This window comes from Manduca sexta, chromosome 4 (assembly GCF_014839805.1).
Source record: "Manduca sexta isolate Smith_Timp_Sample1 chromosome 4, JHU_Msex_v1.0, whole genome shotgun sequence".
Classification (NCBI taxonomy): domain Eukaryota; kingdom Metazoa; phylum Arthropoda; class Insecta; order Lepidoptera; family Sphingidae; genus Manduca; species Manduca sexta.
The window spans coordinates 2,448,528-2,463,920 of NC_051118.1; the positions used below are offsets into that span (position 1 = coordinate 2,448,528).

At 41.3% G+C, this 15,393-nt stretch overlaps 1 protein-coding gene across 1 annotated transcript; it reads left to right on the top strand.

Moving 5' to 3' along the window:
- Positions 1–1,270: 1,270 nt before the first annotated feature.
- Positions 1,271–14,737, top strand: LOC115444572 (myrosinase 1). The gene is made up of 9 exons (XM_030170398.2): positions 1,271–1,384; positions 6,934–7,040; positions 7,582–7,896; positions 8,677–8,937; positions 10,034–10,122; positions 10,949–11,096; positions 12,046–12,209; positions 12,858–13,007; positions 14,155–14,737. Exons 1-9 carry the CDS (start codon positions 1,356–1,358, stop codon positions 14,362–14,364), a joined length of 1,473 nt encoding a protein of 490 aa, XP_030026258.1. The 5' UTR covers positions 1,271–1,355; the 3' UTR covers positions 14,365–14,737.
- Positions 14,738–15,393: the final 656 nt, after the last annotated feature.

Sequence of the window (15,393 nt, forward strand, 5' to 3'; positions counted from 1 at the left end):
TACCTGCCTGCTGGGCACAGATCAACCTACTCAATATAAATACTTTTGATGATCAAAACTACCACGATACATGATAATATTATTGTGAATGAAACGATCTGCCGAAACATGTGTCCAATTTTACAATTCTAAAAAAGGATTAGCAAGCACAGTCCTTCACCGATAAAGCGAACGATAATTGATAAACAAAATACAACCTGATTCTAACAATAAACAGCTATATAAACCTTCGAAAAGTCAATGGTGTGTGCCCTAGTGTTGAACCAGCGGACATGCGTCGCGGCAGTCCGTTCCAATCCGAACTAGGCTTTCGATGTTTTTTCTACAATTTCTCTACCTCGCACAACATAGATATCATGACTCTATATTTCAAATCTATCCATGCTGATAAATATAGCTGAAGAGTTTGTTTGATCGCGCTTATTTCATCATCTACTAAACCAATTTTGATTTTTCACTGATATGAAGCTACATTACTCCTGAGTGCTCAGGCTACTTTTTATTACGTGAAAACTTTTTCACGCGAAGCCGCAGGCAAAATTAGTATATAATATACCTAAAACAAGATAAGACCATTGTCAATAACCATAAAACTTACACATCGTCCACGGTGGGGCAGTTAGATAGGCTTCGTCCTCGACTTTTGTTTGAAATACATTTGCATTTTCCGGTACACTAACAAAACACATTTACTACCTACTACTTAACTGGCGGTACGTCTCTCATATGTGAGAGTCAGCCTGGGTAGATACCACCGCAATGTCTTTGTTGCGGTTTGAAGAACATTGTAGCCAGTGTAACTACTAGAACATATTAAGACTTAACATCTCATGTCGCAGGATGGCGAGCACAGGGTGAATACAAACGATACTTTTGTAATTCAAGTTGGTGGATGGTGTTTCTACTGTTTATGGGCGGTCGTATCGCTTACAATTAGACGAACGGCCAGCTCTTCTCGTCATTCAAAGCAATTGCAAAAACACATGCTAGGACAGAATAATAAAAATGGGTCTTCTATTAAATAAGATGAAATAGATATTACAAAATTCACAGAGTAATGACCAGTGAACAGAGAGGAATATTTACAAGACTCAATAACCTTAAAAATATGGTATTTTTGTCATAGAGTATGTCGTATGCGTTTATTTTTGTCTTTAATTTGAAATAATTATGTATTTTATGCACATACAATAAAGTCTAATCGCAAAGATATTCAAAAATCCATCAAATATTATCAGTCGTAAAATAGTTACAACAAACAAACATAAGGTTTTAAATCTTTCCAATAATGGTTGCCGAACGTGATACCTGAGTAGAAGCATGGATAACGTTGAATACTGAGTACAGTTTTCGCCATGATTTCTTCAAACGTGGTCCTCCTCAGGTGAAATTTAATATTAAATTCAATAATAAAAAAAAAAAATTATGTATCAGTGGCAAAAGGTGACATTTTCCAAATAACCCGTCACAATATATAGGATCTAATATGTATGAATGTCTGCAAATCGTTCTAATGATAATTAGATTCTACATAAAGAGAAGTCGAAAGGAAACGAGTTATATGAACCCTTTGCCACTGGTATCTATACTGTAAGCTTATTTCGTAAGTAAATAACCACCGACGGATAAGGGTGTTATAGTTTTAAGTATTTGTCTATCTGTATATCTGTCGCATCGTTATTCCCTAACGAACGATTTTGATGCTTTTCTTTGAAAGCTGATGTGATCAAAATCGTTCTTAGCTGTTATTTAGGAAGATCTATTCAGGCGTGTGAAGACCATCAGCTCGTTTTATATCGCACCTTTAGAATTTACTTCATACTCCCCATTTGAAAAGTAACAAACTATCGAATGCAACATCGAGTTTTGGTAATTATACTAATTTGATGGTTTTTTGCACTTGCGTCATAGTAATTCTAAAGGTGCAAATTACTTTCACAGCTCAGATTTGAAATTTGTAATTACTTCGATGGTATTTCTAAGATATGGCACCTTAATACTGCAGCACCATGTAGTCTGCGGAATAACCTAACATTTCTGAGAGTGTCTAGGGCATGGACCCTGAAGGGACGCAGGTATAACCAGATCAAAACCTAGTTTTGAGTCATGCATGGACGCTATTATAGAAGCTCACACACGTGTAAAGGTTAATAACAGCTGTACTTAGTGGATATTTTGGGTCTTTTTCATAATTACTCGTACTGTAAATTATAAAGGCTGTCATTTTTAAAGCATTTGTAGACCAGCAGTAATATCAACATCTTGTAATTACTCTTTTCCTTTTGGTTTGATGGTGCCTGATATCGTTTAATGTCCAACCGTCGATGAAGCCGTCTAGGAGCAATTTTAATGGATGGATAATGATTTGCCGCATTGCTGGATTTTTATCTTATACATAAATTTTATTATGTAGTTTGCAGAAATCGATAGTAGTTACTTGCTATCACAATATCTAATTGCAGTATATAAAATATAAGTTCAAAAATTATTTATCATCAATGTATACTCTAGTAGCCAGCGTACAATTCGAGAACTTAGTTATTGATTATGGTTGGTAATCCCAGGTCGGACCGAAAATAATTGTGACTGAATTTTTCCATCTCAAGAATTACTCAGTCGTAGCTCGAAGTCGGGAATTCAGTGGTGTGATCCCCGTGCCTCGGCAGTACGTAAAGCCGTTGATCTTGGATCTGATTTTTCTGCGATCATGTTGGATAGCCGTCTTATCGGACTACGTGAGTGAAAAAACACAGAGTGCACCTGTATATAGTGCACACACTTGTGCACTATACTATTTCCTGCGTACCTGGCTGATTTCATTTGAGATTGACCATCGTGCTGCAGTTTGACTAGGAGAGATTCAAGTATCCTTCGTTATTATACAATAAAAGTGCAGTTTTACCTGGACACAGGCCCGATCCAACCCAATTATAATCGAATTGTCAAAGATGCGTCGGGCGAAGATGAAGGTCGCTTCTTTTTCGGTGGTACGTGCCACTCCTCGTAAGGAGCTTTCATAAAGTAAAACTGGTGAGAAAAGAGCATCGCTGGACAGTCGACATAATAATGGCTTCTTCGGAATCCGATATGCACACTCTAGAGCGTCGAAAGGCAGATCCCCGTCGAGGCAGGGGAGGGGAGGTGCTCCGCTAGATTTAGCAGAAGTACATACTTCTGTATCTATGTGTTAAATTATACCTTAATTAGGTACCTGAAATTGACAGAAAATAAAATTAAAAATTCGAAACAAGGGGTCTTCAACTGGTTTATTAAAATACCATTGAGCTATTGTTTATCGATTATTACCATTGAGCTATTGTTCATCGAAAATTAATACCAATTTAGAAAAATATTCGATTCAATAATTATCTTAATTTATAAAAAATACATACATACATACATACATACCTAACATCACGCATTTATCCCCGAAGGGGTATGCAGAGGCGCAACTAGGGCACCCACTTTTCGCCAAGTATGTTCCGTCCCATGATGTGATAGGGGGCGAGCCTATCGCCATGTCGGGCACAAATTCCAGACTCCGGGCTGATACTAAGCAGAAAAACCCAAATATCACTTTGCCCGACCGGGGATTCGAACCCAGGACCTCAGAGCGCTATTGTACCGGACATGGAATACAACTACGCCACCGAGGCAGTAAATTATAAAATGACGTAAAAGAAGTAAACTAAAAGGTAATGCAATACTAATGGTGTGTGACGGCCAATTTTTACGATGTTTTTCGAAGGGTAGCACTTAGTGATCCTTTAAAACAAATGCTAATGGCATTATTAAAACACACGGTTGAAGATCTATATTTCGCCAGCTAATTTCATCATCATCAGTCTTTGGAGGTCCACTGCTGAACATAGGCCTCCCCTAAAGATTTCCAGGCGGACCTGTTAACAGCAGTCAACATCCAGCATGCGACCTTGTTCATATCGTCTCTCCGCCCTGCAAGTAGACGTTCAACGCTGTGCGTGCTAGATAATTGCTCCATGTAATAGAGGGTTATAAACTTATTGCTATTAACTTTCATTGTAGTGTTATAATTTTTATCAACCAAATCTTAGATATAAAGCATTGTAATATATATTTTTATTGCTTTTCGATAAGAATAATCTCAATAATCTCGTAAGGGCATGAATCGTAATGTAATCGTAATATTCGTAAAGATTAAGTATAATATGAAATAAATCATACACAATAATAGGCGAGGAGAGAAGAAAGAATAAAAAGAGGCCGTTTTGAAAACGTTAAGCAAGATCGACATAAAATTTGTATTAGGCTCAGAAGCCCCGCGCACCGAAGGACGCCCTCGGTGTCTACCGCAGCATGAGGTCAACTGCATGCTGCCGTCCATCCAGGGTCAACCGAAAATTGTGCAAACTGCAAAGACGCACAAAAATGCACTAGGGCGGACAGCCCCCTAGGAGGCGCCGGGCGGACGACTGACCGGCGTCTCCCGCCCTGTGGAATGGGGGCGTTTGGAGAATTCCACCACGGTATCCCCTGCCTGTCGTAAAAGGCGACTAATAGGGGCCATCGGGGGGTCGTCGGCGGGCGGCTGGGGCCGTCCGCCCTTAGTGTACGTTGTGCACATCTCGCACATTGTGATGACCCCGAGATGGACGGCAGCGTGGAAGGTAGGCCTCATGCTGCCGTTGACGCCGAGAGCGTCCTTCGGTTACGCGGGGCTTCTGAGCCCCCATAGGAGACGGGCTGCAACAGGCGGCACCGCGCAGGGACGACTGCGGACGAAAACTTAAACATTTCAGTCAGAGGAAGCCCACAGTCGTCCCTAATGCGCCGAAGACGGCCGCGGAGTTTTAGTTGGTATGCCGTGCGTGTATATAGGTTAGGGACTCGGCCCGGCGGTCACCCGAAGGTCAAGATCAAATCCGGGTGGCTCAACGTCGGGCCGTAAGGCACGGTGACCCCAACATAACCGCTCAGTCGCCCCCGAAGGCTGGGCGGTAGTCATAAGGCACTTTCTCCGCGAAAACAAAAAAAAAAAAAAGTGCGGACAGCCCCCTGCTGCCCGCCGACGACCCCCATCGTGGCCTCTATTAGTCGCCTTTTACGACAGGTAGGGGATACCGTGGTGGAATTCTCCAAACGCCCCCAATCCATAGGGTAGGAGGCGCCGGTCAGTTGTCCACCCGGCGCCTCCTACGTCTCCTCTGGCGGCAAGAGGGATCCTCCTTTTCCCGATCCCTTTCGGCACCCTCCTTCTGCGAGATGACCACCTCGCAGAAGTGGACCACCGCACGCCAGGACCTCTGGCTGCCGACCGTGGAAGCGACCAAGGCAGCAGCGAGAGATCTCCTTCGACGGCTGATCTGAGAGCGCTGCGCTCTTCGTCCCAGGCTGGACACAACTGTAAGGTGTGTTGAGCCGCATCTAGCGGGCAGTTGTCACAATGGTGACACACGGCCGACACCTCCGTACCCACAATCCGGCACAGATACTCACCGAAGCAGCCATGCCCGGTGAGTACCCGTGTCAACCGAAAAGTTGCCCCACCGTGGCACCTGTCCAGTGTCCAGCCACTAGGCAAAGACAGGCCGCACTGCCACGATGGTCCGGAGCCTCGCTGACGGGGCTTCCAGCCTGAGACGCCACTCCTCCACAGCGGCTCGCCGTAGGGAGGCTCTTATAGCCTCCACCTCCTTCAGGATCGGACGCTACCCGCGACTGAACGTATCCTCTCGCCAGTGAAAGACTTGACAGGGCTCTGGCGTCCAGAACCCAGGGCAGGAATCCGGCCACCAGGCAAGCCGCCTCAAACGAGACCGTGCGGTACGCCCTGATCGCCCGCTGCAGAGTGTGGCAAAATCTGCGTTAACTAACAATAAGGTGTTGCTACGTGTGTGGAGGGATTGGAAGAGCATTGTTCATTAAGAACTATTACCGCTGGACAAAACCATCGTTTGCGATCTCTACTGCCAACACCGAATGAGATTATGATAAATAGGAAGGATATGGTCATTCATCTCGATAACGCTACACCCCACACGTCGTTAACCCTTCAGCTAAAAATACGAGAGCTTGGCTCGGAGGTGGTTTTTAGGGTTCCATACCTCAAAAGGATAAAACGGAACCCTTATAGGATCACTTTATTTTCCATCCGTCCGCCCGTTCGTCTGTCAAGACCTTATATCTCAGGAATGCGTAGAGGTATTAAGTTGAAATTTATAATAAATATTCAAGTCTACTGTCCCTTAGAGCTGTGAAAAAATCAAACTTCTAAGCCAACGCAATCAAAAGATACAGCCGTTAATATCGCAAATTTTCGAAACTCGCGAGGGAATCAAAACATACAGGGTACTCCAGGCGACCTAGAATCTTGAAACTTGGTATGAACCAAGGTTTTATAGCACATATAAAGGAAAGATTCCGAAAACCTTAAATTTTTAAACCTATATCTTTAATTTATGCTCCTCCATATCCATATCCATATCCATATTGTAATATTATGGATTTAATTTTGCAATAAATATACCATAACTTTGACTCGATTGTCGTGATGAGTGAACTTTTACTTACCTACAGGTTTGTATAGAACCCTCGGTGCGCGAGTCCGACTCGCACTTGGCCAGTATTTTTAAAGAAAACGTGATTCCTGGTTTTTAAGTTGTTTTATACAAAATAGACAAACATGCTGATAACTTGGTGTTTTTTGATCGAGTGACCATGTATTATCAACCATTTCCTATCTTATCAGTCTTATAGAAATATTTAATAGCTTGAACTCCTACCAGTAAAATCTTCGGTGAGTTGGATTCTTGAGGAAATAATAAACCTTTTTTTAAAAATCTAGTGAATCTGGAAGAACGTATAATATCACAATCCCAAATATTTTAATTGACATAGATGTAACTCTTTAACATTAAAAATCAGCGTTGTATATAATATAAAATAATTCCGTAGCTTATTGGCAGTAACAGTAACATGCGAGGACCTGGACTTCCCCCCAGGGTTCCAGTTCGGGGCCGCATCAGCAGCGTACCAGGTGGAAGGCGCTTGGAATGTCAGTGGTAGGTACAGTCAACGCCGCCGAGCAGCCCTTCTTCGTTTAACCGAGAACCACCCTTATTATAAATCTGACAGTCATTATAACTCCTGATTTAGTTTGTATTATAGATAGAAGTGTATTGTTTATCGACAATAAGCAACAGCGTGTGTATGGAACCCAATAGATAAAAACGTGTGAAAATATTATTTGAGACCAAAGACTACACTCGAACTGACGTTCAATACAGTGTACTTTTCCCGCCACTGAACTCCTGTAAGCCAGGATCAGCTGTGGCATGTATTTTATGACACCGAGCATTTTACCTCAAGTATTATAGGGACGTTTACATGTAGATAGCCAGTTGTAAAGCACCATGAATAAAACTTAAACGAAGGGCTCTATTACATGAGCTGTTACATTTAATATCAATACAGTGTAGTATTAATTAGATGTAGACCTATGGAAGCTCTGCATCGCCAGTTTATTTTATTCAATCTGCTCCAGCTGGTCCCGTTTAATAATTCCGAAGATGCTATTAAAATACCAAATCAATTTTGTTGCAGATAAATCCGAAAATATATGGGACAGGCTGGTCCGTGACAAGCCTGAACTCATCGCCGACAGATCCACCGGAGATGTGGCCTGCGACTCCTACCACCTCTGGAGACGGGACGTCGAGATGACCGCAGATCTTGGCTTGCACTTCTATCGCATATCTATAGCATGGACGCGACTGCTGCCGAATGGTTTCGCTAACAAAATCAGCGAGGACGGACTTAACTACTACAACAACGTGATCGACGGACTTCTTGAGAAAGGAATTCAGCCGATGGTGACGCTGTACCACTGGGATCTGCCGCAAAGTCTACAGGATCTAGGTAAGATTGTTTCTTGCTGCATTCTTAAAATATTTTTGATTATTCTGCTGACTTTACCTAAATAATACCATCACTGTTGACTATATATCTAATGGTCTGTAGGTAAGTAAATACAGAAGAAGTAAAAGACGTCTCTGGATTTAAAAGAAAAATATACCTTCTTACATATCATTTTATTTATTACTAGCTTCCGCCCGCAGCTTCGCCCGCGTGGATTTCAGACTTCAAAAATAGAGGAGGTGCTCAATTTGTCGAGATGTTTTTTTAATGTATGGTGGTATGCAGGTGGTCCGATTGTCCGGTCAGGGTCTGATGATGGGATCCTGGTGAAATCGAAGGAACTTTTAACCATTAACGTTGCACACGCGATGGATGCTTAAAAATGGAGTAACTTCTCCCGTTTTCCCAACATTTCCCTTCACTGCTCTGTTTCTATTAATTGTAGCGTGATGAAAAGTATACTATAACCAGCTCAGGAGTATGAAAAATAATTGTACCAAGTTTCGTTAAAATCCATCGAGTAGTTTTTGTTTCTATAACGGTTATACAGACAGACAGACAAAAATTTTACTAATTGCATTTTTGACGTCAGTATCGATCCCTAATCACCCCCTGATAGTTATTTTGGAAATATATTTCATATACAGAATTGACCTTTCTACAGATTTATTATAAGTATAGATAGATATAATATAACACGATAGATGCTTTCGATAGATCGTCATTACTATCCCTTGAGCCAATGCTGGAAAACTTCCTTACCAGCTAAATCGTTTCCAGGTGGCTGGACTAACCCCCTCATCGTGAACTGGTTCGGGAACTACGCTCGCATCGCCTTCTCCCTATTCGGAGACAGGGTGAAGACCTGGATCACCATCAACGAACCCTTGATCATGTGCGACGTGCCATACAACACTGGATCTATGGCACCGGCTATTGTAAACCCTGACGTGGGCGCCCACCTCTGCGCCAAGAACGTCCTTATGGCCCACGCTAAAGCTTGGAGAATTTATGATAAGGAGTTCAGGCCGAAGTACCATGGTTAGTCCAAATGTGTATAGACTAAAGCATAACGATCGCAAAACTACAACTTATATTTTGTGATTTGAACCATTGACCCAAACATCTCCCCCATTTGTAATCCCCTCTTTATTCTTTAAACCATGTATGCTTGTCGTTTTTCTATTAATGACAGGTATTACTGGACATTTTTATTGTTTGATACTTGTTCACAAACGGATGTATAGTAGATATAATAAAGAAAAAAAATCAATCTATTTCATAATCATCCAGAACATTTTATTATGCTTTGGACCCTAGTTTCTGATAAGTGTTTACTCCAGACAGTATATAATACAGGGCTGATATTATTATTATATGATTACTCTTTATTTTGAAAGTATCTTTGTTTACATTTTAAATAAATATAAAAAATGAATCAGCCTCCGACGGCGGAGCTTAAGACCCAAGCCAAAGGCGGTTAGGCATTCAAAGTGAGGAATCTCCTCACAATGCGTGCCGTGTCCAGCAATACTGCCTTCTGCATCTAGCCTCCGACGCAACGGCCAATTGAGAGCTGCTGAAGATATTGCTCGAGGCTCTTTAGTATCAAACCATGCGCAGAAACGACAAACGAGACCATTACTGTAAAGTCCATATCCCACATGTTAGTAACCTCTTGTGCCCAGTCTAAATATTTTGACATTTTCTCTTTCTCGGCCTTAACAAGGTTATCGTCACACGGAATGATGACACCAACAAGTATTTCCTGGACCGACATCGATCTACTATCACAATATGAGGCTTATTGGCAATAATATGCCTGATATTGTGATAGTCCCATCTTTGACAATAGATCGATCCCAATACAGCATTTAATGATCATTTTCGAGAACTGTCGTACATACTGGCAATATAGTACTTCAGGAGACAAAAGGCCATACCGAAGAGCCATTTGCTGGTGTATGATCTTGGCTTTAAGGTTGTGTATATACTGTTGTATACTCGCCATTAGCAAGATACGAACAACCGGTAATCACATGCTTGATTGATTCCCCAGGACGACGGCATGCCCGACAGACTCGACCGTACTGTCCTTCAGGATATATTTCTTATTTAGTATTATTATTTATTCCAGGTGAATTATCCCTGGCCAATCATTTGATATGGTACGAACCGTTCACACCTGAAGATGAGGAAATAACGGAAACAGCCAGAGAGTACATGGTAAGAGAATGATTATAATTTAATATCCAATACTTCAATAATATATGTTCCATACACGGTCATTTTGACATTGCATATTTCTGTGATGTCAATTTTATTTACCTTTTGACAATAAACTTGTGTTAATTTTATATTGTACTTTCCTGCGGGAAATCATTGCATGAAGGACGGTTCTTCTGTAAGACTTGCGTGGGGACACGGAGCCAACACTTAGACACATTACAATATGCAAGTGCTCTCTTTGGCTGTACTGGAGGAAATAGGTCAAAGACAGCGCTTGCAAGGTGCGGGGACTATCGCAGAGAATATAGGAATTATACTAAGTCTATGGATGGAATCTAGCTGGTCTGGTTGCTGGGCTATTTATTGAGACAACGAGACGCTGCCAAGTAAAACGTCTCAATCTTTTATACTCAAGGAAGACGGTAACTTGCCCCTCACTATATAAGCATCTATAAGTGGCATAAGCCAAGGATGCAACTTCGATGTGCATGACTTAAGGATGTCAAGATGTGTGCACCGATTTCACAATAGCGTCGCAGTCGCTGTCACGTCCCGGAACAGATTTCCGATCACGCAGATTGAGCACTTCTACCCTAGAGATAAGATTCTTAGCTCTTGCGATTTCTACTTTTAACCGGGCAATTTAGGCAAGCCAGGGGTCATAAGGTCTCACTTAGCTCCCACAGAATTAGGGAACGCGATGTCGCCGCTCACTGTTGGCTCGCTACTAAGCTGCCCCTGCGGCCTTATTATTATTATTAATTCGTGTTTTCACAATTTATAGTGATTGTTTAGCGAAGGGTCTTAAATATTTTTTTTATAGGCAGGTCGTTACTCCCACCCAATATATTCAAAGGAGGGCGGCTGGCCGCCGGTTATAGAAAAAATCATGGCTGAGAACAGCAAGGCAAAAGGATATAGTGAGTCAAACCTGCCAGCATTCACTAAGGAAGAAATTGAGTTCGTTAGAGGTAAGATAGGATTAAAAGTATCTCTCGAGATATAAAGGTAGTGGTAGATTATCACCATTCGAGCGCGTAAAAACAAGGTCATATGACGTGTTTGATGGGACTTGAAACGTAAATGCTTGTAAACAACTTGGCTACTACACAAAGCAGTATATAAATGGGTCGTAGCGTCTACTTAAACATTGTAAGGCACAACGAAGAGTATTTGACTCAATTAAACGATGATAAGTCGTTCGCAAAACCATCGGACTTCGAATTACATCTTATATTATCTTGTTTATACCACCACCTTAATTGCATCTACTATCACAAAATACTGAATATTACCTATCACAGCCAACCGTAGGCTAGGGTCAGATATCGCGATCGTGTCTGTATGGTTTATTACTATATATTATAATAATACTCGTGTCATTGTTATTATAATTATCTAATTACCGCTCCTCCCCTTCTTTTTTACTCTGTTTTGTTCTTTCATTAATTTTGTATTGTGTGCATGCTGTGACGACTCATAATTGAAAAAAAATTTAGCTCTTTGTTTGAAACCTTGTATTAATCGGGCATCGATGTATGTTTTATGAGTTGTTCCTTTAAATAAACAAATTAAAATATATGAAATTTTAAACATACGGTACAGATTTATGGACTTATGTAGCAGGATATGCTATACATGCGGGCGAAGCTGTCGGTAACACTTGATCATTTCATAATTCTGAAACGCGATCATTACAAAAACACTACATATCCAGCTTATAATTTTTCGAATTTAGTTACAGTATCCTTTTCACCAGAATGTTACTTGCATAATTTTAGAAATTTGTGACCTATTATGGCGATAGGCTCTCTGGTTGATCTGGTTACATCTCTGCCTACCACTTCGGGGACAAATTCGCGGTGCAAGTTCCTCACGCCCTTGATACCTTTTATCTCCTACAGACAACTCTATTTGCAGGTACGTTCGACTTCTACGCTGTGAACCACTACACCAGCAGGCTGATACGCAGGGCGAAAGAGGGTGAGGAATTTGGTGCCTTCCCCCTGTCAGACGTACCAGACGTCGGAGCTAAATACGAAATAAATCCTGATTGGAAACCTACAACTTCGTCGTGGTTCTTTGTGAGTTATTATTTTCTTATTGAATGGGGATTCATCTGTTTATTTAAAAGACCAACAAACAGCACACATGAGAGAAGATTTACATGTAAGAAGTGCAATCCTGCAGCTCCCCCCCTCCCCTGAGCCAATTCTTGTGCGCTCGGTCTTCACACCGAAAGCACGCCTATGCACGGGGGAACATTATGCCGCGACTCTAGGCATGTAGTGCAATGTGTATACTTCTTGGTTGCCAAATACACATTGAGGCCTATAAGGGTCCGCGAACGTCTCCCCTCCCTCTCCCTTCCAAAACCATCCTAACAAAGCTCCTCCTCCTTCCTCTTCACTTCCTTCCCTCTATCCCCTAACTTCTTCCTCCCGGGCCCCGTGACCGAATAGCTGCGAGTTGCCAGCGTACCGTCCGCTGGCACCCTCAGTGATAGCGGTAGGGCCCACCAAATCTTCATTGGGACTGCCGTGGTTGCTAAGCCGGGGAATCGCTTGTACACCGTTAGCAGTCCGGCAGTCCCCAAAAAAAAATAAATCCTGCAGCTTCTTTAATTACGGTGTTACCAGGCTTTTATATCTCAAAAAAGTAGATGTTTTTAGCGCGGCTGAGATTTGGGGAATGGACTTAACGCAAAGGGTTTATCTACTATTGTTTTCCAGGTATATCCCGAAGGTTTGCGAAACCAGATCGTATGGTTAAGGGAGCAATACGGGGACATGAAGTTCATCGTCACAGAAAACGGATACGCGCGGTTAAAAGGATTAGATGACACAGACAGAATAGAATATTACACTGAATATTTAAAACAGGTGAGTCTTTAAGGTGTTCTTTGTATAAATGATTGGTGCCATGAGCAGGCCGGCTAGGCAATGATAAGAGGCATGATTACCAATAAATTGTAGCAATACTACACTCATACATACGTGGCATCACCTTTTTACTATTTTAAACGGTAGACAGAGGTGTTACATACGCATATTTCGCAGCTGTGTTAGGTCCCATATTATTGGGTGCCAGCCTATTGTCATATCATTCACGTTTCCACTCCTGATTGATATTGAGTAGAAAACCGTAATATCACTCGGCTTTGCATGCAATACGACTACGCCAACGAACTAGTAATACGTATTATCTATAAAACTGAATTACGAACCTGTTCCTGACAGCACTGCGCACGTCGCTCTGACATTAGATGTTAAAACTCGCCTGTAGTTTCAAACGCGCAGATCGTTTAATCTGTCGCCTGGCGTTCCTCCTCGGCCAATGGTAATCCACATATTGGATTGGGAACGCCGAGTATTGTCAGATTCGGCGTTTGTTCGCAATTTAGGCTACTTTGGGGGCTGCCGGGGCGACCAAAAATGGCGCCATCGCCCACTATTGACCCCGCCTAGCTATGACCATTAGTACAGACTCACCGTACCTCATCGTACGCGGAGTCCAATAGAATTTCGTCTGACGAGAGATGATTACGCCTCGCCAAACGACACAATAGGGTAGTTTCCTATGTTTGATATTGTATTTAACAGAAAATACGAAAAACATTTTTTTCTTTGAAATAAGCATCAAAATTGACTGAAAAATAAAGCGGTATCTCATATTTTTGAAATATTAATGTGAGCAAAGTGGTGGCGTGGTGGGATTACCGCGCTATCTCTTTCTTACGCACGTATTGTTATGTAGTAATGTAGTCGGTGATGTCACAGTTTGCTATTACTGTATATGACAGGTACCCTTTCCGTACAATTTCAAAGTTTTATAACTTATTTGTTATAGTGTGATTTTGGAAAATTCTTTTTCAGTTAGTTTTCAGATGGCGTACATTTTTGATAAATGTATTTAAAAACGGAGCATTCAACTACTCTATTAAAAAATAAATACTTAGTTTGAATATTTGTTTAGCCGCAGGCTATTTGGCTAATAGACTTACAGCCTAATCTTTCTTTCGATTTCTAGGTCCTACGAGCCATCAAAGAAGACGGGGTGAACATCACTGGGTACACAACTTGGTCTCTCATGGACAACTTCGAATGGGGGGACGGGTACAACTCCAGGTTCGGCCTCTACGAAGTGGACTTCACGTCTCCAGAACGAACTAGGACTCCTAAAGCATCCGCAGAGTTCTACAAAAAACTGATACAACGACACTCTTTGAACGTAGATTAACTGATGAGCCTACCCTTACCCATGATTTTAATAACCTATTTAGTTATAGCCTAATCAGGAAAATGAAAAAAACTCCTTTGGAGCCGCCACTGATACTTCATGGTCTTAAAGTTAACGTTTTCAATATAAGAAATTAGTTCCATATTTTGACAACATTGCGAGGTTTTCAATTTTTCTGGTCACGCTGTAATTGCTTTAATTTGTATGAAATCTTGTAAACTAAAAGGTCGATTAAATCATTATACATCGAGTGATAGCTCTTAGTTAAAATAAACAAATATTTAACTATCAATACAAAAAAAATACGATTTGTTATTTTTTTGTAAAATAAAATATTATACGTGGCAAAGGCATTGATCAATTATGAGTCCTATTTCTGCTTTATTTTTTTCATTCATATATAATTTCTTATGTTTACGGGAATATTATAACATTAAAATTAAACTATTCTACTGATTTTATCACGATTTTTATATTATGTATTGTTGCGTGGCGTTATCCTAACCGATGACATCGGGCGTTTCCGGAAATATTCGGCTCCGCGGTCTGGCTGGCAGAAGAGAAGATATGTCACGCGGCGACTATTCGATTATTATTCTCTCTGGCTGGACGTTGTCAAAAGAATGTCTAAAATTGTATTCTGTAATTATTTTGCTAATATAATGTTTACTGTAAAAAGAGCGTTTTACAGTATATATAGTTTTTTTTTAATGCTTTGAATGACGAGACGAGATTGCCGTTCGCCTGATGGTAACCGACCGCCCATAAACAGTAGAAACACCATCTAACAACTTGAATTACAAAGTCTTGCTTGGTATGTTACCGCGCTCGCTATCCGTAGACATGAGATGTTACGTCTTATTATGTACAGTAGTTACACTGGCTACGTGAGTCCGCCCCGTGACCACGAAGGCTGCAATCTTCGAAACGTCAGGAGAAAATTATAATTAAAAAACGGTGATAAAATCCGTAAAATAGTTTAATTTTAATTCATATACAGGGTTAAAGGTTAATGTGACCCAGATTCTT

Coding starts and splice junctions, on each gene's coding strand:
- LOC115444572 (XM_030170398.2), top strand. CDS start 1,356: ATGATTTCTTCAAACGTGGTCCTCCTCAG. Junction 8,938..10,033: donor GTTCAGGCCGAAGTACCATG/GTTAGTCCAAAT, acceptor TATTTATTCCAG/GTGAATTATCCCTGGCCAAT. Junction 10,123..10,948: donor AAACAGCCAGAGAGTACATG/GTAAGAGAATGA, acceptor TTTTTTTTATAG/GCAGGTCGTTACTCCCACCC.